Source organism: Nanorana parkeri, unplaced genomic scaffold (assembly GCF_000935625.1).
Source record: "Nanorana parkeri isolate BGI_ZX_2015 unplaced genomic scaffold, ASM93562v1 scaffold536, whole genome shotgun sequence".
NCBI classification, from domain to species: Eukaryota; Metazoa; Chordata; class Amphibia; order Anura; family Dicroglossidae; genus Nanorana; species Nanorana parkeri.
This window is the reverse complement of record NW_017306804.1, coordinates 680,387-704,222: the sequence shown is the minus strand read 5'-3', so window position 1 is coordinate 704,222 and position 23,836 is coordinate 680,387. Positions and strand designations below refer to the sequence as shown.

General features: G+C 40.5%; 1 protein-coding gene across 2 annotated transcripts in view; it reads right to left on the bottom strand.

The window, feature by feature from the left end:
- The window catches only part of SH3RF2 (SH3 domain containing ring finger 2), a 120,220-nt gene that overhangs the window by 4,686 nt on the left and 91,698 nt on the right, over positions 1-23,836 (bottom strand). For both annotated transcript variants that reach the window (XM_018561655.1, XM_018561656.1), the window contains exons 6-8: positions 11,353-11,450; positions 8,871-9,041; positions 270-499 (exon numbers count right to left, since the gene is read on the bottom strand). In XM_018561655.1, coding sequence (XP_018417157.1) covers positions 270-499; positions 8,871-9,041; positions 11,353-11,450 — 499 coding nt within the window. The remainder of the gene's footprint in view (positions 1-269; positions 500-8,870; positions 9,042-11,352; positions 11,451-23,836) is intronic.

Genomic DNA, 23,836 nt, shown 5'->3' with positions numbered 1-23,836 from the left:
TGTATGAATATATATATATATATATATATATATATATATACATATATATACATATATATATATCAGTTTAGCTATTAGAATAGATGAGAATCTGGAGGACTGGATCACATCATTAGATTAGGGCAACTGCCATAGATGAAACAGATATTTAAAGTTCCCCAAACTGACTTTTTTGACCATTTGTTTTGTGGTTTTGTGTTTCAGTTTTACAAAAAGCCAATATAACCTGTGTATTTTGGAAAAATACACATCATCGTTTTATAACTAACTTTTCTTCAAGCTGCTGTTCCTCCGTAGAAGCATCATGGGTACCAGAGAGGAGGAGGGTGTTGTGTTTTTCACCGGCTCCACCACAGCAGTTGGCACATGAAAAGACCTGACAGGTCTACTGATTCCAGTTTCTGACACGCTGCTTTGTGAAGACACAGAGGCATTGCTGGAAATCCATTTAGTCTGCTGAGAAGGAAGCCTTGCATCAGGATAGTTTGAAGGTTTCTTGCTGTGAAACAGAAAATGCACACATTTATATTTAACATATACTTTGATCAAAAGCATGTTTGTCAAGATCTTAAATTATATACCTCAAAAGTCAGTCCTAAGCTTTGCAAAAACTGCAGATGAGTGGATAGAATTTTTGGATGTCTCTATGTCTATCATGGGTCGTGTGCTTGTTGTGGAGTGAGGACAGTGACCCCTATCCATGTTACCAGGAGAAGAGTTTGTGTATAGCAGACAAATAAACCACTGGGACTGAGCACAGCTAAGTACTTTAAGGTCAATATTCTGCAGTAAATATGTAGGACATTTATGTGCTTAATGCAGGACACCGCTAAATACTTATAAAGTGTTTTAAAAACACCTTGCTTGTTTTTGAGCTTCTTAAAACATTTTTTATTGCATATTTACAGATGTATATGTGTGAAGAGTTCTATTAGCAATAGCTTGTTTGTACCTTAAGCAGTGTGGTGTTCAGGCACCACTGCCATTAGTAATAAGTGTGGTTTATGATTGTTTATGACGGCCCATAAACTGTATCTTGACACACCTGAAGCTTACTAACAGTGACTGGGATCCATTATCTAGGGTTCTCTGCAAAATATTTTTTTTCTGATCAGAGAATGTACTGTGTATACATACACTGAGTGGCCAGATTATTATGACCACCTGACGTTTGTAGGCAAATTAGCTATAATTTTGCGCTGAATTTGCTAGAGGGCCAGACCATTATAAATAGGGAAGCAGGTTGTTTACCGCGACAGTAGAAGTGATTTTCTTTCCTGAAGATATGGGTAAACAACGCGATTTAAAAGCCTTTGAACGTGGGATGATTGTTGGCGCACGGAGCCATGAAGCGAGTATCAGCAAAACAGCAGAATTCGTTAAATGTTCAAGAGCAGCTGTTGTTAAAGTGTTTAAAGACTGGACTGTCAGCCGAAAATCTGGGTCTGAACGTGCGAATTGTGGCCGTCAGCAACTAGTCAATGTTAGGGCAGAACGGAGAGTGGCAAGACTGGTACAAGACAACAGAAGGGCAACAGTGCATCAAATTACTGCAGATCTTAATCAGGGATCCTCTCAAATGATCTCTGAACGCACTGTTCGCCGTACACTGCATCGTATGGGATATGGAAGCCCAAGGCCTGTTCGAACACCTTTGCTGTCTGCAGTTAACAAGGTAAAACGTCGCCAATTCGCACAGGAACACAAGGATTGGACAGTCGAGCATTGGAAAAAAGTAATGTGGTCCGATGAATCACGTTTCCAGTTGCATCATGCAGGTGGCAGAGTGAGACTTTGGCGGGAACACCATGTAAGCATGCACCCCACATGCATGAGCATAACCCTTCAAGCTGGTGGGGGCAGTGTTATGGTTTGGGGCATGTTTTCCTGGCATGTTTGGGCCCTTTAATTCGTGTGGAACAACGTCTGAATAGCACAACATACCAAAGTATCGTTGCTGATCAAGTCAATCCTATCATGTTGATGGCCTATCCCAATGGTGATGACTTCTTCCAACAAGACAATGCGCCATGCCACGGTGCTCGTATTGTGCAGGAGTGGTTTCAAGAACATGAGGGAGACTTTACCTTGCTTGGGTGGCCCCCCACAATCACCAGATCTCAATCCAATTGAGCATTTGTGGGACGAAGTTGAAGGAGCCATCAGGCAGCTGGTTCCACAACCATCAAATCTCACAGAACTGGGCAGTGCTATTCATCAGGCATGGTGTCAGATTCCTCACATCATCTTTCAACATCTCGTGGAGTCAATGCCAAAAAGAATCACCGCAGTATTGAAGGCAAAAGGTGGCCCAATGAAGTACTGATGGGGTGGTCATAATAATCTGGCCACTCAGTGTGTGTGTGTGTGTGTGTGTGTATATACACACATACACGCGTGTGCGCGCGCGCGCACACACACACACACACACACACACGTAACCTGCAGTAATAAGCTTTTTGCTGGGTGAGGCATGCCCCAGCCCTGCTCCCCGACACCCCGCACCCCAACCCGGTTACCAAGCTATCTATGGAGGAGGGAGGAGACAGGGAGGAGCTTGTCACTGGTGAGACATCGAGATCAATGTCCTCAGTGTTTTTTTTTCTTTTTTTGATTGGACAGCTTGGACCAATGGCGCTTTACCATTGGTCCAAACTATCCACAGAGCTCAAGCCTCTAACACAGATTAGAGGCTGTTGCAGCTTTTCCCTAACTAAGTTAGGTTACACTAGCAGAGGGGAAGCCCGCTGCTGTGTAACCTAACTTAGCTGTCAAAAGCCGGATTAACAGGTAGCGCTCCAATCCATGACAGGTTACACAGTGGGGAGGCTTTCCATGCTGTGTAACCTTTTATAAGCCGGTCTGAATGGAGAAAAAGCTGTCAGTTTTAGACTTGCAGCTGACAGCTTTTTCCTCCATAATACTAGGTGAGGCTTTGCCTCACCTGCCTCCCCTAACCGCACATTCGTGACACAAACACACACACACACAAGTCTCTCACTGGTATCTGATAGGTTGTAATGGTCAACACAAACACTAATATAGATGCCCACCTTGCATGTTGTCAAAGCATACTTTTTGATGGTATTTAGAAGAGAACAGGTGAGCCATATTTGTCAAAAGTGTCTAAAGGGAAAATGCTACCCTTATAAACTCTAGAGCCTCCTCCAGATAGCAACAAAGTATTTTTTCCAGAAAAAAAGATAGAATTATAGCCTTCCTACTTGATATATTCATTCCGGCAAAAGCAAACTGAAGAACAGAACACATAGTGGTATGAATAGAATGACACCAGCCATAATGACGATTGGCCTATCCTCCTTCCTGCTTGTTCATTTATATGGCTTCCAAGAGTCTGTAGAGTCAGCTGTACCATGGGCAGACTGTAGCTGTGTAAAGTGATGGAAGTACACATCACTATGGTGTACTTCTGATAAGGAAGGTAAGAGAGGAGACACGTGGAGGCTGTTATAAGTACACTAAAATTTGAGAGTAGAACCATTTTAACCAGCAATTGTACTTCAGTGGTGCCAGGTTAACAAGAGACTACTATACTGGTTTGCTGCAAGGGTGTCTCCTCACTTTACTGTACGGTTGGTTATCATTTTTCCAGGGGAGTTTAAAAAAAAAAGGGATGAACTGTTGTTCACTCGTTCTTTTCTTTCAATCATTTTTAAACGTTTTTTAAAATATACCTTTTGCATAGCTGAAGAACATTTATTAAATGGATCCCAAATAAATGTCCGTTGCCCATGGCAATTGCATTCTTTGTTTCATTTTCTAACTTGCACTAGAAAAATGACAGCTGAACTTTGAGTAATATGAACATGTCGCTTTTTCTTTCAGACACTTTGGATAAATGAGACCCATTGACTGTTTGCTGTATGCTTCCAGTAAAACCCAACTACACTGCTGCCACAAGGCATACATCCATTTATCATCAGCTGTGAACAGTATTTACTTCTTATTCTTAATGTGCATCATTTTAAAAATATATGTACTTTATTACATAATGTAACAGACATTGATTTTCTCACTGGAAAGAAGGAAATTCATAGAAGCAGTGAATAATGTAAGCAGGAAATTATGTAAACATTGCTCCATCAATAATATAGATTTAATGAAAGCATTTACTTTATAGTCCGGTAATATATTTATTTATGTTTTGTTGTTTTTACATAAATTAACTTCAGTACTGTATTTGATGCTTTCTTTGTCCTAACTAATTTTACCCTTATTGTCAGTGACAAAAAACTGTTTAGGCTACCCAGTAGGTGAGCAGGCATTGCCCACACAATGACAGTCAGGTAGAAAGTCTGCCCCTTCTTTATAACAAAGGAACCTGCTGCCATTTTCTCTGGATCTCAGTCTTCCAGACAGACTGATATGTCTTTTCATGTAGTTTAACTTTTCATCCCTCTAATAGGGACTGGCCCCAGCACACTGGAAATACACTGTGTGCAGTTAGGAGACCTTCAAAGAAAGAAAGTTGTCGGTATTGACCACTATGTTAAAGTAAAAATATCACGGTCCTTGCATGTCCCAGTAAAGTATTCCAGCTACAATGACATTCAACTGCTATAGTATTTTCAACTTCAGAGCACTACTTTCCATCTTCTACAATTTCCTATACTGATGACCTGACCAAAAACATTCCAAAGATATCAGCAAGTCTCAAGTGCAGGCACTTTTCTGAATTCTGCCTAAGTTAAGACGAAGCCAACTGGCATGCTGGAATATGACATATGAATAACAGGGGTATGAATTACAGCAGGGAGAGAGTGAATTACAGGAGGGAGAGAGCTCTACCTTAACTTTGGCACAAGTTCAGGGTCCATGTAAAGCCTGGGCCTAGGAGTCAAAGGGGCTTCACAGGGTCAGATTTTAATGCTAGTACAGGTATTTACAGACACCACACTTAAGCACTTGTTACCTTAGAAATGTTTTAAGGTCCGGTCAGGTTCACTTTAAGCCATTGAGCGCTGCAACCTTTACATTCAGTTACAGCATATTTATGTGTTTTAATTAAATAAAGAGGCATCTGTATACATTACTGGTAAGGATGCACAAATGTGTCTCCTTTCACTGAAGCATGCGGTTAAAGTCTAAATTTCTATAATTCAACCTAAACTATGCCATACGGTACAATTTTCACAAACTTGGCTGATCCTGTATGTGGCTGCCTGATTTATCGTTTAATAATACGACTACTCCCTGGCACAGCAGCCAACAAACCAATTCATTTAATTTGTACAGACATTTCTGGGAGGATAAAATAGGCTTCTGTGATGCAGAATTGCCTGCTCAGCGGCGAGATTGTGCTGCTTATTATAGCCCTATTCATGCCTTTTGTTTTAGTTAGTTTTTATTGTTATGGTTTAGGGGGAAGAACAATAAAGAGGATGCAGAACAAGCACAATTTCCATTACATTGCCTGAATATTTCAAGCGAACTAGGCAATGAGGAATCACGCACGAATGTGAAAAGAGACGTGTTCTGCTGAGGTAAAGGAAATCAATTAGGTAGAATGCATACCAAATTTACTATCAGAATAAATAAAGAACACTATCCGCAGATATGTAATTATCACAAGCTTGAGGTGATACATTGGTGTTGCTTGACCCATAAATAAGACAAAGTAAATGCAAATTTTTACCTACTAAACTTCAACAACTTGGAATAGTTCCAACCTGAGCACATAGTGGACAGTACAATTTTTTTTCTATTGGCCATGACAGTCCTTTCTTGAACATCAGATAATATTATTCCACCTGAACAAGCTCTGTATTACTAAGATGTATGGTTCCTTTAAAAACTTAGTAACAAGAAAAGAAAGTGGGGTTTTGTAAGCACCAAAAGACAATTCCACAAAGAAGGAATCCATATAAAAAGTTGATTTTAATTGTAATAATTTTTAAGAAACTGGATCAAAGATCCATTAAAAATCAGCTAGGTAGATAGCTCCCTGTATGCTCACTCCATATAAACCTTTCTTAGTACATGATTTTAACATACAAGCAATAGAATATATACATTAGGTAGTGGTTGATATGATATTGTTGTGAACATCAAGAATTAAACATCAAAGTAGCAATTCATTAAATGTTGTAATATAGTTGAGTTGAAAGGTTTGGAGATGGAGGAGCTCATACGACGTTTCGCGCGCACAGGCGCTTCCTCAGGAAACAGGGAATATCAATTTGCATATGCTGATACATATGTATCTGGGCGAGTCTATCCGAGCCGCACACCCACGCGGTCCCCCCTAGGGGTGGTAGGGGTAGACAATGATGAGCCAAGTCCCAATACTGAGTCAGGGGTAGGAGGTGGGAGACATAATAACAAGCATGAGAGGAGTAATCCGATCAGTCAGATTGCTGGCCGTACAATACGAAAAAAGAAAAAGAAAGGGCAGTGGACCGAACATAGATGCCCACCTGCTTGTCTCCAAAGATTTTTGATCCTCCAATTACCCCCACGCCACCCACAACCAGCACCGCCCCCTCCCGGCCGCAGTCTGCGAAAAAAGATACGAAAAAAGAAAAAGAAAGGGCAGGTGGGCCTCTATGTTCTGCGGCCGGTAGGCGGCGGTGCTGGTTGTGGGTGGCGTGGGGGTAATTGGAGGATCAAAAATCTTTGGAGACAAGCAGGTGGGCCTCTATGTTCTGCGGCCGGTAGGCGGCGGTGCTGGTTGTGGGTGGCGTGGATCCAGTTTCTTAAAAATTATGACAATTGAAATCAACTTTTTATATGGATTCTTGCTTTGTGGAATTGTCTTTTGGTGCTTACAAAACCCCACTTTCTTTTCTTGTTACTATAAACTTAAGGGGTGTGGCACCTATAATTCAGATCCAGATCAAAATCAATGTATTTCCTTTAAAAACTTAGTAAGATGTGATGTGAGGGTACACCAGTTTAAATATAATTTCACTGACATGGCTCTATCTACACGGTTTAAGGCACTCCATCTTCATATGAGCCAGCACAAAAATATTGCCTCTAACTTCCAGACATTCACTCCAATGCTAATGCACACTCAAGCCAAAGCTGACAACCATGCTTCCAGGACCATTTGCACTAATCGCTAACCAGGACAGATCCTTGCAGGACTGGAAGCCACGGGAAAGCAACTGCTGGTCATATATATATGTAAAGGCAACCTTTCAACGCTTTACAGATACACAGAGCTCTATATGTAGTTAAGCAAAGGATGGTGACCATTCAATTGGAGAGATGAATGCATTGCCAGGGGAAGTACTGAGAAGTACTGAGATCTTTGTGAAAGGTAATAAATACCTGAAAGTATTACACATACTCATCACTTGTTAGTGATAACAATAAAGTTAGGTGGAAAAAAAAGTCCAAAAAATTAAGGACACATAGGACAAAAATTAAAATACACAAAAACATTTTTTTTAAAGTCCTTCGCCCCTTGTACACGCACATACAAATACAAACACGCATCGGATGTGCCTATGTACGGAAACAACGGTTATATACCCTATTTTAAAAGGGTTCATGAATGAAAAGGTGTTATGTAAGATAATCACACACAAAAAAAGAATATTAATGCTAAATTGTATTTTCACTAATTTACTAACGAATGCCCGGGAATGTGTTCTATCTGCAAAAATGAAATGAATGAACCTGGCAAACAATGAGTGTTCAATGAATGTATAAAATGGATATAATAAAAATATAGCGAAAAACAAAAAAGACAAATGATCCTAGTAACAAAACACACAGCAATTCCAGAATTCCAGGGTGCCACCCTTTAATTTGGCATTCATGCTTTCAAGGCATTTTCTTCCATTACTGTTTCAGCACTGCCAATCTATGGTTACTTCCCTTGGTATATGCTATATGCAATACATTATGACCATTCAGAACTGTAACTACTAATGTAACCACTTAAAATGAACTAATGCATTTTCCCTCTAACTGATTTTATGTTTCCCCCACATTTCCATAAGCATTTTCTCAAAGTATATCTCATTTTTCCCACAATAACACCTTTCTAACAATATGCAGGAAAACAGGATGGCTATGGAATGCATCGTGACTGCCGAATGTATAATTACAGAATCGTAGTGTGTAATTTCTATACATTTTAGAGTGTAACATGAAGACATTTTAGTCAAACTTGCAGCATTTCTAGCAATTCCCAGAATGTTTAAAAGCTTTAGTATTGTGCTCATTTTAAAAACATGCATACATCTAGTTTTATGTCATTTAATTGTACACAACAAACAGCTTAATGTAGGAAGCTGCACTGCAAAGATGTGTCCAAATCCAACTAAAACACCATTTTATTTTGTATAACGACAAATACCATAGTATGGTGTTTTCAAACCTTTCCCCAAGAGATGTTAAAGTGGAACCCTGGCCAGAACATGCGATGACACATAATACAATTAGTCCTAATGTAAAATCAGTCATATTTTCATTTGGGATTCTGTGGAAATAGCTAAATTACCTGACCCGTTAAAGGGAAATGGAAAGGTATTTTGAGTTTTTATTGTAGTGTTTACAGGAAAGTAATTCTACATTTCTGCATGCTTGAAAGCCCATTTTGAAGGTTGGAAGCACCCTCCCCCCTGCATTATTTTCTAAAAAGTTTTCCCTATAATTACCTTTTTACCTGATGACTTAGTCATCATAGGACGTCATGGGTTCTCTTGCTCTAAATACTGCAGAGAATTGCACTCATGTTATGACATGGCGCTGTTCTTTGCAGTATCCTTCTGTAAGCCCAACTTTTTCCCTTTTCTTCTTTTCTATCAACATTTCTTTCTAACATTTCTTTACTAAAGGGCTAGCTGCTGTATGTTGTCTGATTGTAGAGACATTATATATATTACAATACTAACCTTGATACTGGATGAACACAATGGCTGGGGAAGATACCAATTTTTCCTGTGACTAATGAGATTCCTCGGAGCCAGCCTTCTTGGAATTTTCCCAGAACACGAATACCTTCTCCTTTTTGCAGATCTATTTCATCTGGTCCATGAGCAGTGTATGGATGGACAGCAATACACCTGTTAAGAGCATACATTATAGAAATGTTGCAATAAACCAGTGTTTAAATAATGGAAAGTTTTTGAGCTTTTTAAATCAGAACACATGTTCACACAAGTTGGCATGCATTTTAGACCCTTTCTGTTGTACTGCTTAGAGATTCAACTTGAACGGACTCGAATGTGATCAATGTACCCAGGATTCAGTACTGCAGCACACCATGTTGGTTGGGACAGGCAATACTGCAAACTAGGGATGCACAGATACCCTTTTTTTGGTATTGAGTACGAGTACCAATATTTATCTTTCAGTACTTGCCAATACTGAGTACAGATACTGGTACTTCCACTAGCATGGAGCTGGCTTTCCGGCCAATTGGGAAGCCGGGTGGCGTGTCATTACCCACCGCCCAGCTTTTTGATTTACCGGGAAGTTGTCTCAACTGCTTGGCAGGCTCAATGCTGATTGACCCGGGAAGCCGGCTTCACAGCCAATTAGCATGGAGCCAGCCAAACAGCATGGAGCCAGCTTCCCGGGGAAATCAAGACACCGAGTGGCTGCTAATGACATGCTGCCCAGCTTCCTGATTGGACTGGGAAGCCGGCTCCATGCTAGCGGAAGTACTGGTATCAGTACTCGGTATCGGGGAGTACTGAAAGATAAATATTGGTACTCGTACTCGATACCGAAAAACCGCCCCTAGTTTGCAGTATTGCCTGTCCCAACCAACATGGCGTACTGCAGTACTGAATCCTGGGTGCATAGATCACATTCAAGTCAGATCACATTTGTGTCATTACCCGCTGCCTGGGTTCATGATTGCCCGGGAAGCTGGCTCCATGCTTGAGGTGGCCAAACAGCATGGTGGCTCTGAGGTAGGGGGCGTGGCCCCAGAAACAAATCAGCCTGAGTGTACAGCAGCTGGCTTTGTGACAGGAGTGTCCGGAGTCTGCTGTTGCGGTTATACCAGAAAGTGAGGACCTCAGGACAGATTTCAGTGGAGTCATAGAGGACTGTTTAAAGCGCTGTACATCATACCTTTTGAAGTACATTGAGTACTTTTTATTTACATTTGAATAAATGGTATTACACTTAGAGGTGGCGCTCTAGTGTTTGTATTTTTGTTTGCATGTGTGACAGGAATTCCCTGATCCCAGGGAGAAGCAGCCCCTAATGGTTACCATCTGAGGATTGCAAAGAACAAGTATTTTTTAGTAGTTGTTTATGTGTACAAAAAGTTGTACTTTAGTGCTGTGTTTCTGCACATCTTTAGTCATCTGTTTCTGGTCTTCCCTGAATAACCACTATAATCAAAAAAACACAAACAAACAGAGCGCCCACTCTGTGCAGTACTGATTAATATTTATTAATAGCTTAAAAACAAGGGGCTACTCACAAATGTAACGGTATTTAACACTCATCAATTTGACTCCCGGTATGAAACAATGATTGATTACTAAATCAAAAGAAATTGCCACCCTGCTCATTCAGAGTTACACAGATGCCGGTATCATCTGTGAAAGCAAAGGTTGCCGCGCGTCATGGTACACGCCCTTTTCATCAGAACCTAGTGCACAGAGTACGCTAGCCAAATATGACTAAACCACAACCAATCAGATTCCTGACAACGAAGGACGCTATTGGGTGGAGTAGGACCAATCAGGATCCAGAATTTACGATCCAGTTGTCCCTGAAAAGTCCCTTGTAGTTGGAGGGTGCTTGCAGTGACTGCGGAAGGCACTGCAAATATCAGCAATTGGTGAGATGTCACCAGCACACCAAAATCATTCTTAAGATAAAACATTTTTAATTTATTGAAGTTCCTTGTCATATAAACAACCGCTTTCGGGGCCACACAGGGTCCCTTCATCAGGCTCAGCATTGATGAAGGGACCCTGTGTGGGCCCGAAAGCGCTTGTTCATATGACAAGGAACTTCAATAAATGAAAATTCTTTTAGCCGAAGAAGGATTTTTTGTTGTGCTGGTGACATCTCTACACAATTGCATTTTGTTTTCAGTCCCCTATCTGCAGATAATCAAATTACCCTCATCAGACTTGTAACAAGTGTGTCAGTGTGTCCTATGACACTACCGAGATTCCTTATAGAAGGACAGAATACAGCTTGTCATCAGCACATGCTCACATTCCTCTTACCAGTCAATATTACTAGTGTTCCTTGTCAGTGTCTTTAGGAAGATGGAACACACTTTTTAACAAACAAAGAAAAGCATTTTCATGCTGATCATGTTCAGTGGTTGCCCCCAATTCTTGTTAATATGGATTTCATATTACCTTAGCACTGGGTTAAACAGAATGAAAATATACTCACATGTTGGCCAAAACATTATGATGACTGCTTGGAACCGCAACTAGTGATGGACCTGTCCCTTGTGAACCCAATGTGGCATAGTAAAATGAGCCACTGGCCTATGAATTAAAACATAAGAAAACGTTACTTTTGTTCATGTTTTGTCTAAGTATATATTAGGTCAACTTAAAGAGACCCTGTCACCATTTAAACATTGCAGGTAAAGACACAGAAAAAGTTAAGTATTTTAAATGCTTACTTGCTGCATTTTTCCTTTGCATAAACAAGTTTTGTTCGTTTGCAATGTGCTTAAAAACTTGCTAGGGAATTTGATCACTCCAGGAAGAGACAGTTCCCATTCCCACTTACCATGTGATAGCCCTCTCATCTACTGGGAGTGTCTTATTACTGTTTGTGCTGGCCCGGCCCCTCCCTCTCTTCCCTTGCTTCCCTACATAATGTTTTATGTAGCTGCTGGGGGAGAGACAAAGGGGAATACTATAGAGTGTCACTTGAATGACACCTCTTAGTCTGATGGGGCTGCTGACATCCTATCAGCAGTCTCAGGCCATTTGGGTCCTACAGAAGGGAAGCCTTTACAGGTAAATAACATGCATAACATACATTTAATGCATATATAATCTTATGGGAAGATTGTTGTTGAAAAAAAAAATGTGTCACGTTCTCTTTACCGTCAAACAAAAGAATACTATAGGCTGTATCACATAAATAACCTAAATTAAGACATTTCCATATACTGACATAGATTTAAATATTTCTTATTGTATTTCAATATGTGGAGTAGGTGAGTGGAGCCTATATTTCAGCCTAGGAAAGCTGCTGTGAATTTTAAAATTGCATAGTTATATAGGTTGAAAAAAGACACAAGTCCATCATGTGAAACCAAAAAAAACCCAAATAAATAAATACAATTAAAAGCCCGAGGGTCAATATAAAGAATGGTCAAATTTGCTTCAACAGGGGAAAAATCCTTCCTGTTTTTTAAGGCAATTAGATCTTTACTGGATCAACAATCTGCAGTGCAATGTATATATTAATATCCAGTTATATTCTGTGCATTTAGAAACACATTATATCTGTAAATGCTAATTAAATATCTGCAAAATCATGTAATATTATGCACATTATAACTAGTATTTGTAGTTTATTATTGGTCATTCTAAGTATTAAAGGATGCAGTGCACCTTTCCTTACTGGGCTCCTTTCCCCGTATGTTTCTGTCTCTGTGTCATATGCACCATGGAGCTTAGTTAAAAAATAAGGATAATGTAGATGTCAGTTAGCACCCCCTAGCTCCAAAATGTTTTCTTTAGCAGGACAGTCATTTAATTTGTAAAACAATACAATGTGATTTCTTATTGGTTACCACAGATTACTGTGCACCACTGTTCTTTCTACTCTCAATAAATAAGCCTATATTTTGAAGTCCATCCCAAAGCCACATGTGGAGCATGGAGGACTAAGTCAACTCCTGGTTTCTTTATGTCTTGAATACTCCAAAGCGAGATCTCCCTGCCATAATTTCTGTCCATCTGGTTGTTTGGGGTGTTCCTGCTCAACTTTTCATTTTATAGCATTTACCGTTGCATTCTCCATGATTTAAGATATATAAAATATCCAACACGAATATCAGGACCCCCTTAAGATGACTGCAACAGGTGTGCAAAGAGTCCCTAAAAAAAACATGTGGCTTAGCTTCCCAGCATCAACCAAATGCTGTGTGTGGCCTGACCCTTTACATAAGACAGAATAAAACTGTATGGTGTTTAGGACAATGAGATACAATCCTCTATCCTTACATTTATAATGTTGTGATGTTGGGGAGCTCACAGAGCACTCGCACAGCGTTTATCCATCAACAAAAAGTCTTTATTTTTCTTTTAACAGCAGGTAATCAGGAAGCCCAACATAAAGAAAGTTTGTCTTCCGCAGAATATACATATATTGGCTCACCAATCACCAAGTTGTCTCACACACTCACGGTGTCCCAGTTTTTCAATAGTTTTCTATTGCAGCACTGCTGCTCTGGCCTCAATCCGCTGGGCCATGCTCTGGTTCCTCCAGACAACCTCAATACTGTGCTATCCTGCAGCTCCCTGCTGCACTGGCCTCCACCCTGACTCCCAGGTGGCAATCTCCCGTCTCCCAGGTGGGGTCCTGAACACATCCCAGCACCCTTTTCATGAGGGATGTACACAGGTGCATAATTCTCAGAGAATCATTGTACCTTTCTGATTGCACCAAAATACTAGATTACACTGGATGAAACCATAGAGGATGAACCACATAACCTCAACTACATATCACAAACAAAAGATTTCCTGGAATTCCTTTTTACATTTTATCTTTAGATACACTTAAAGAAGTCCTGTGAATAAAGTCTGAAGTATACTGTATAATCATGTTTTGTTACTTAGAAACAGATCTAGTACATCCTCAGCTTATAAAATATGTGAGAGCAACATTGAATTTCTTGGTAACCAAGAGCCAAAGCAGCCTGTACACTAAGGCTGGGTTAACACCTGGGTGTATGTTTTCTGCTCGTTTTCAGCTCGTTTTTTTCGTGTTTTTTAGCACGTTTTTGCGTTCAGTGAAACGCGCGTTTCACTGGCGGTATGATTTTTTCTCTCCTTATTTTCTCTATTTTTTTTTCACTTTCAAACTAACCGCCGGCTCCGCCCCCTTGCGACGCGGCCGCTCGCAAGGGATGGAGCCCGGAAGTCGGCAGCCACCGGAGGACACAGTGGGGATCACGGACAAGGTAAGTCCTGCGCGTTTCAACGGGCTGAGATACGCCCAGGTGGGAACCATCCCCATAGGGAAGTATGGGACTTCCCTGTTTGAGCATTTTTTTTTTTTCAAAATGTTTTTTTAATTTGTTTTAAATGCAGGTAAGAATGATCACACTTGCACATTCAGTGTGAAATCCAATGTAGAATCAAATAAAATTTACAAACTCAGGTTTCTACAGTACAGTGGTATAGTCAAGTAGTTTAGTCCTTGAGGACTGCATATATACATCGAAAGTATAACGAACATTGTAGTAAAATAATAAAATAAAAACTTTGAAATTAAGATTCAGAGGCTAAGTATGGAGCAACTGGTTTCAAGAAGGAAAAAAGGGACGGTTGAGGATGGAGGGGATGTGGGGAGAGGTTGGGGTAAAGGAAAGGATCAAATGTTTAAAGCCTCCATTATTGTGCCATCAGAGAGTCAGGGATTCCATATCAAAGGAGGGAGGATGGTAAGACTCAATCCATGGTTCCCACAGCTTTCCGAAATGACACCAAAGTATCCTTTTGGAGAGCTGTAAGTTTCTCAAAGAACATCACTCTCGATACTCTACGCTTGACCTCCGCAAATGGTATGTTAGGGGACTTCCAAGCTTTCGCAATTACTCTCTTGGCTTCTGTAAGTATGAACGTGACCAGACGGTGTTGCCGAATCGTGCACACCGACGGTTTCTTATGTAGCAGGGCCTCCAAGGGGTCCTTGCGAAATGTTTTGCCTGTGACTGTGTACAGAAGTTGGTATACTCTATGCCAAAATCTCCTCACTTTAGGGCAAGCCCACCAAATGTGATGGACCGATCCCTCCACCCGGCAACCCCTGAAACAGTTCGGTGAATAGGACGGGATGGCTCTGGAGATCCTAAGGGGTACTAGATACCACCGAAGGAGTAGCTTGTAGTTGGCTTCAAGCGCCTGGACATTCGCCGAGCTCCGAGTGGTTGTCATCCAAATTTGAGACCATGTTTCAGCAGGAATAGAGCACCCCAGATCACGTTCCCATTTGGAGGTGTATGAGGGGAGAGAAGTTTGTAGGTGGTTAAGTATCATAGCATATAAAGTGGAAATGTGTCTTGCGCTTTTCGTGTCGTCGAGTAGGTACTCCTCAAATGGGGTGAGGGAGGGAAGGGGGTTTGACTTATCCAGGAGGGTTTGTATAAAATGCTTGATTTGTAAGTATTGAAAGATGCCCTGTTTGAGCATTTTACAGCGCGTCGATCAGCGCTGTAAAACGCCCAGGTGTGAACCCGGCCTAAGAGCTCATTCAGACCTATGCATCACTGCCATGCATTGTAAAATACAGTAATTTGACTACCTTAACGCAATGCGTTTTAGTCTGAGATGCAGGGTCCAAAGCATCCTTGGTGCTCCATAGGCATTTACAGGTATGTGCATTCACCATTCAGAGATATTTTAAGATGCATTATACGGCCAAAAAGGCCCTGGCCATTACATCTACAGTATATGAGCTTGTTGAATATTCAATTGCAAAACCATGGGCTTTTTTATGGATTCCCTCTGCCACCTCCTTTCTGGTTATAACTGCCCCCACCCTTCTGAAAAAAAACCCCTCCCACAGGTTTTTGTAGTGTGAAATTTCAAATCAATTCCGATTCAGTCAAAAGTACATTTGTGAGGACAAACCTTCCAGCACAATGGACAAACCCCTGCCATGCCACCAGTTTTGCAGGCAATTTTATGTACCAAAACTGACTGCTTAAAACCAGATTTGTTTTTATTTTTTCACCATGACTTTTCCTTTATACTGGCTTTTTGGAAAAGCAAACAAGATAATTAAGAGATAAGATAAAGGTTTTCGTGCGGGACAATACTTTTGATAGTTAAATAATACCTTTCCATAAATATTGGTATATTAGTCCAAATTGTGGGACAAATGGGGAAGAAAGATGGACCGAGGGATTTGGTTCCAAATGTGGGACAGTTGAGAGGTAAAACTCGCCATCAGCATTCCAATGTATCTAATGGGTGTTTATTAGCAGTGAGCACAGGCCTCTGTGCAGGCAACTTGGATTCCTGGACACCAAATTTGTCAAAACATATCTTTATGGACCTGACTTTTTCCACTTGGGCACAGTTATGCTGGAACAAAAAAGGCCTTTCCTTAAACTGTTTCCACATGGGGGGAAGCACACAATTGTCTAAAATGTCTTTGTGTGCTGTAACATTAACAGTACCCTACACTGGAAATACCAAAACTTAGTAAATTAAAGGCATGTCCACATTCTTTTGGTCATACAGTGCATATATAATGTCTCTCTGGAAATACATTCAGACCTGTGCACATTGATATTCTATGCACAAAGCAATGCATTAATTTCTTGGTGTCAGAAGGACTTGCTACAGGTAAACCTTAGAACACAGAAATAGGTTCCAATGAGTCAGTGGAACAATAAAAGATATATTTTGATTGAACATAACATTTTACTTACAAAGATAACAACTTATTGCTCACTGTATTTCGGGATATATCAGGGCACATCTTTTTAGCCTGCCTTGTAATCAGTGTAGGATGATGCAATAAGAGCCTACAATTCGGTGTCTACACACAGCCTGATCTATGACAAATACTTTATTTGATGACATCTATACTGATATACCAATAAAAAGCACTGTCCTTAAACTGGTGGCATATTGTTAACAATAGTACTTAGGTGGAAAATACAGGGAAGGCTACATGAGTGAACATGGTGAGTTTAAAGTAGATCTCCAACCAAAACTTTTTTTTTTAATTAGAAAAGAGTTAGAGTTTATATGAGATTTTTACTCCTGTGTATGTCCCGGCTGTAGATATTGCCTAACTTCCTTTGTGACAATGTAACCACCTGAAACAGGATTGGACGTGAGGAAATATCTCCCTAACAAAGCAGCAATAAACCTGACAAAAATTCTATTTTCTACTCTGCCAAAAGACATTAGGTAATAGAATGTTTTTAAATGTTGTTTAGAGTAGAGTAGGCAATATGCTGGTAATAATACATCTGCAAAAGATGTAGCAATTACAAGAAACACTTTCCACACGACTAAACAGATCCGTGATTTTAATATTAAGATAAATTAAGCAGCACATATCATATGCAACTGCCTAACTATACATGATGGATGTTTTGTCATTGCCATTGCCATTTGTCATTGTCTATTGTCATACTTTCACAAATCCTGCTTTCTTTAAAGTTCTTTGGTACTGTGAAATGATAAATCAAGTTTACCAAGTATGATTTCGAACTGATACCAGATAATCATATCGGCCTAGGTAATTAGGACTCTCATGCAGTGGTTTGAACTCCTAGAGACTGTACAGCTGCAGTTTCCTTTAATAAACTATTAAAATGGTTCTATTAATATACAGCAGCTTCAATTCTACACTGGAAACATAATTACAATGCAGGCATCCACAGGTGCTTTCATTGCATACACCTTAATTATCTTCCCCACCATCAGTTGAGCCCAAAAATCTGGAATTGTTCATGTAAATCTCAACTTCAACAACTACCATGCCTCATCTATTGGTCCTTGAAGCCCCCCATAATGTTGAAGAACCATTACTGAAGTACAGAAATAGTTGAAGTCAGTATGAAGTAGTGGTAATTTCAACTGACTGCAAGGCCAGTGACTATCTTGATGATGCCCGTATGCTGCATACAATACAATGCTGCAATGATGGTGTGGGAACCAGACCCTTAAGAAGCCCTTCAATGGAAAACTGTACAGAAAAAAACTGTCATGCTGTAAAACTTCAGTCCAGGAGAGCTATGGGTGGCCCAGATTTCACCGGTTGTACTAGACCTTCTTAGAGGCAAATAGTGTATTTGCCCAGGGTTAAAGCCCAGCAGAAGTATCATACTTTTTTTTCTCTCCTTTTCATAGTCCACATGTTATGATTTCTTTTAGGTGGTTTTCTCTTGGAAATGCCTTAAAATACCCTTTTGCCTTACAGGAAATGTGCTTTTTGCTCACTTCAGTGTCTAATGTTGGCATGGCCACACCTCTCATCACAATCTTTCTCATGCACACTTGTACTGCAGAGAAAGAATGTTAGGGTTAGAGAATCAGGTAAGGTGTGGCCTATTGGACTGCACAGTCATATTTAGACAGACTGGAAAACTCCTATAACAGGAATAAATATATATGAAAATGGAGGTTATTACAATGTATATCTGTTTAAATATTTATTTCTGCCAACTGGGCTTTAAAGTGAAATAGTCCAAACTATGGACATTGACCTATTTACATATTCTTAGCAGACAGTGCCTTAACATCCATTCCCACCTTTGTAAGTGATTAGTATTTATTGTGGTAATGAAGAGGTGCAGTGATGATGTATATACAGTATGTGCACATTTTCATGCCTCAAGTTGCTGGCTTTCTTCATTTTTTTATTACATTTGTATTATTGGCGGAACTACCTCCGTAGCGGGCACTGCAGTTGCTATGGGGCCCGAGGCAGGGGGATCTCGGTCAGCAGCAGGAAGGAAGGCTCTGCAGGGGTCTCCAAGTACCGGTCCGCGAACCGGTACCATTCAGCCCGCAGCTACATAGTCTGCATCTCTGCTCCTGTCAGCTCCAGCACTCACTAGCTCCTTTTTGCCGGAGCTCTGACATCTCTGAGCTCCGGTCGAAAGGATTGATTAGTAAGGTCTGCACCAGCCCTTTATAATCAACCACTGGATCACCAGGGATTGTGCAGGTGATTTTTGTAAATATTTTATCTGCAGGGGACAAGGGGGAATGAGGGGGAGGGGGAAACGAAGGGGGGGGGATTGTTCTGCGTGTTTGGGGGGATGTATTTCTCTATGTTTGTGTATGTATAAGGCCCTATTAACACCTGTAAGTTTAAGGGTGATTAGGGATTCCTGTGTCAGGAACTTGCGTTTTCCTGCCGTCTACAAGTGGCAGCTGTCCCCCATCCATTTAAGCTAATGATCAGGTGACAGCCACTGCATGTGAACGCCTGCACACCGCATGTAATGGTAGGTGATATGATTACATAGGAATCAATCACTATCCCTGAATGCACGATTGATGCGTCCAAGGATAGTGATTGTTTTCTAACTGCATGTAATCATATCATATATAATAATATATGCTGTAGCTCAGGCTCTGTGCCACATGACTGTAGCAATGTGTTGTTCAGTGGCATTTTTTTTTTTTGACAGGCTTCCTTATACAGTAAATTATTACCTTTCTGTCCAAAGGCTGCATCCAAGGACAAAAAGCAAACTCAGGTAAATGGCTTTGCAAATGTAAAAATTATATCTAAATTGTATGTTTTGCCTACAGTTTGCCTCTTAAATCCCAAATCTCATATCACTCCTATACCTTGTGACACCAAGCAGGCCAAATGCAGCATGCCCTCAATATATACTGTCATATGCCATGGTCAGTAAATAATGTTGCTGATGTTCCATTCATTACATATGCACATTCAAACGGAAAATACACACATAACAAGCAGGACTGTTCCTTCAAAATTAATTAGGACACAATGATTTTGTAAGACTCAAAAACGTAGCTGAAAAAAAATTAGATGGGCTTACATTTCTATAATACAAAATATCTCCATGCAGCAGAGTGTGTCGTGCAATAAATGTTTACACTGGCAGCTGAGCATGTTTTGTCGCCCAGCTCATTTTTATTCTTGGACCCACAGAGCTCCAGATAACATACAAAGCCTCTGGCAACATAAGTCTGTGCTAGTTGATAACTAGGAAACGTGTATTTACTCCTCCGACTTCAACGTTATCACAGCTCAGACATTTTAAATAACCACTTCACACGGGTAGAGCGTATTAAAAATAACACTAAAGCTTCAGCAGAGCAATGGAATGAGAGATACGGTATCTTCTGCGACAGTAGAACCAATAAATAAAAGTTATGTGACCGTGACATTTTCAAGACTAATACATGTGATAAGACTTTTTTTTTTTAACAGTGTTAAAAATAAGCACCTGGATATAGCATTATGCGTGCTAAATGGCACTATTATGACACATGGCAACTACAGCAAGCCATCTTACTTAATAAGGCTGTTGAATTAAATCTACTGTCATATCCCTTCTATCACTTTCTAAAACAAGTAGAAGATAAATGTATAAAAGACGATCACTGTTTTATTTTGTTGAATATTGCTAGGCAACTATTGTAGAACAATACAGATTATTATTTTGGATTTAAAGGTTCCTGTACACAGGGGAATCTAATGGGAGCATCAGAACATCTCTTTTATCCAACCAGCACATCTACCTAGGCAATAGCTACAATGAATGCAGGTGGAGCAACTGTTTCTGGGTCCATCAGGTCAAGGAGGTCCCATATATAGCTGCTTCCTTTTACGCATGCATGCTCATGTTACATTTTATTAGAAAAAAATAGCAGCAGGTTATCACAGTTTATTTTTCTTTGTTATCTGCAGTTTGTTTCTCTGGAAAGCTGGAAAAAATTACCTTTACATTTAGAATTGTAGTTGCTGTAATGGTCTAAAACTGTCACAAAAAAAAGTAAATGCAATATGGCGACCTGGACGCATAGCCAGTTGGTGTACGTAATGCCCCCAGGAAAAGTCACTTCCTGCTCCTGTAATTAGCTGACTGATTTTCCAAGCAGTCTGCACTAAGATACAAGTATAATTTTTTTGCATCCCTTGCTTGATGAGATACTCCATAAAGGTTAATTACTACTAAAACGGATGCAGACACTGCTCCTTTGCCTATTACAACACAGAAAGCCCACCAGCTGATTATAATGAACCCCGACCCTCCCATTTAGGGATCAGTTTGGAAAGGACATGCTGCAACACACAGCTATTTCTTCAGAACAGAAACAGGGAGGATTGATTTTGTTTCTTAACAAAAGTGGAATTACTCTTTAAGGTGATATTAAGGTCAAAATATTTTTAAGCTATTTCAAATTCTGATTAAATCACCTACAATGAATGTTGCCTTTTGATGTTTAAAAGTTTCAACTTCCTGCAGAATTAGCTGATCCTCTGAGCACTGGCCCTGATTTCCTGTTTTAGGCTCATTTCCTTTGCATGATCCTAAGGAGCCACCCTTGCGTGTGCTAGTAAGCTGTGTGTGTCTCTAAAAACACACAGACACAGCAAGGCAAGACACCCTCCTGGTCCCCACTCCTTCTTCCTCCCTTTCCCCTTGTCCAAGGTAGTAGATGGATAGCTGCTGGAGACTGCTCTGTCCCTTGTAATTTTGTATTGGAGAGGAAGTTCAGGAAACTGGAGCTAAGAGAGCTGGAGCCAACTGTTTGGTAACATGATGACTGCAAGTGTTTGGGCAAAATACATATTTTGCTAGGTAATATATATTAGTTTGCTATGCATTGTTGAAAACAGTTTGAGAGCTTAATACTACTATAAAGTTGGTAGTAAACTATTTTTTTTTACATATGACACAAAGGTGGCTGTTGAGATTTCAGAATTCAGTGCAAATCAGACAACGCTCCCCCTAAATATAGAACTTTAGTGTCAGCTTTCCATATGACACCACCTACCATTCTGTTGGGGAATCCTGTGTCAAGGGTGGATACAGATATTCTGGTTTGTTTATTCAGCTGGCCAACTCCAGGGGAGCTTGTCATCGGTGGTTTGGGCCTAGCTTTCTCAAAACAGGGTTGCAATATTCTGGAGGTGTCCTTTTGCAGTCCTCCCCTTTGGGAACAGGGTGCCTTTGTAGCTCTCCTCTTCCCCTTCTGAGAAGAAATCTTTTGGCATTCTTCCCTAGGCAAAGAGAGGCCCTTCAGCCCTTCCTGTGCTGGGAAAGGAAGGTTTGCTAGAGCAGGTTGTGTGCCTAGTTTTAGACCTCGGGGCTGGAGCTCTGGTGTAGAAGGTATTGCCACCTCTACCCGAGAAAGCTTTGTGCCTGGTTTTGAGGCCCCTAGGCTGGAGCACAAGCCTAGAGGATATCCTATGTGGACCTAATAAGGTATCTGCAGCTGGAATCATCACTGGAGCAGAGTTACTCTTAAACCTCTTGTTTTGTGGTGCTATGTCCACCAGAAGAAATTCTGCATGATACTTCTGGATTTCATGATCCACTGTTGGCCAAAGAGCTGTGGGAGCCCCATGTGAGTTTTGGGTACCACCTCCTTTGTTCTCCTGTCCTACTTACCAAGTCCAAGTAAAGTATTGAAAACTGCCTTTAAGTCTGGAATTTTTCTTCATTTCTTCATAGAAAGAAGAGTATGTAAGTGGGAGGGAGTTCTGGCGAAGGGGGCGTGGCCCTGGAAACGCGTCATCGTAAGGAGTCCTGTGCTGTTACATAGGTTTCTGTGCAGCTTGTTTCAGATGTCATCCAGGCTTACCTATTACACTTTTATCTTGATTCACTTTTGTGAGTATGTTTTTATTGTTACTTCAATATATATCATTAAAAAGTATCTACACTAGGGTGGGCGCCCTCCTCTTTTTGTTTTCCCCCATAGTGTTGCAGCTTCCCAGGCTGAAGTGGGGCAGCACCCCTAGTAATCCTCGCCTGCAATTATCTTTCATTTGTTGGTCAACGTTTGGCGCTTTAGATTCGTTTTCATTGGGAGGGAGTTCTCGTTACAAGCCATGGCCCTTCTAGGTGGAGGCACTAAAGATTTAAGAAATACAGGGCACTAGATTGTAAGGCTCCTACTTTGCAAAACCTCTAGATCCCCTACTGTCCAAGTGCTGCTACTCTAAGTGCTGCAGTATAAAAAAAAAAAAACAATGATGTTAGCTTAATTTACCCTCCTGCATATATTGAATATACAACTCGTTTACTCTAGCGGAGCTCTAATAGAGTGCAGTATGTACCTTTAGTACACGGTCCCACAGGTGTTCTCCCTGTCAAATAAACTGTTCTCCAAATCACTCCTATGCACTAGTCATATTACTGACCCATTATGAACATGATCACATCATGTATGATCAGCCAGCAGCCCGCATTTCAAGCCAAGACAGGAGCACTGGCTGTACTACTTGCACAGGCTCTTGTCCCAGCTCTGCATGCCTCGCAATAGTTGTATGTTACCGTTTATCTTTATAATGCCTTTGAGTTGGCCAGTAAAATAAATGCAGTCTGTGACTGATAACTTACGTCAACAGTTAAACATTTAGGAAGAGTCAATCTAGTGGCCAATGTACTCCACCCCTATTCTACAGCTTACTACATTTAATGCAGTAACAAATCTACTTAAAAGAAAGCATATAAAATGTGAATGTCAAAAATAGATGCCACACAGCAAAATGACCTTGCACATAAGTTTTATGTGAGGCTTAGATGCAACTGCACTTTGCAGCTTCCTTGAAACTTTGCTGAAGTATGCTTTAGGCAAAATTTCTTGCTGTAACCAATCAAAATAATTGTTGTACTTTCAAGTTGGACTGCAGAAATTGCATTTGGAAGCCAAGTTGCTATGGGCAACATAAAATTTAGATCAATTTTCATATATCTGACCAACATTATACTAAATTGAATCTACTTGTGTCTGTGTGACTACCAATGTGCAGTTCCTTAAAGGAGTAAAAAGCATCAGCAAAAGACACATTATGGGGAATAAAAAGTGTATAAGAAAAGATCTATCTTAACTGGTGTTTTTACCCCTAGCAACCAATCAGTTTCAATCTTTCATTTTTCACACACCCCTTTAAAAATGAACTTTTAAAAGCAGATTGGCTGTGCTCCAGTTAAGACAGAGTT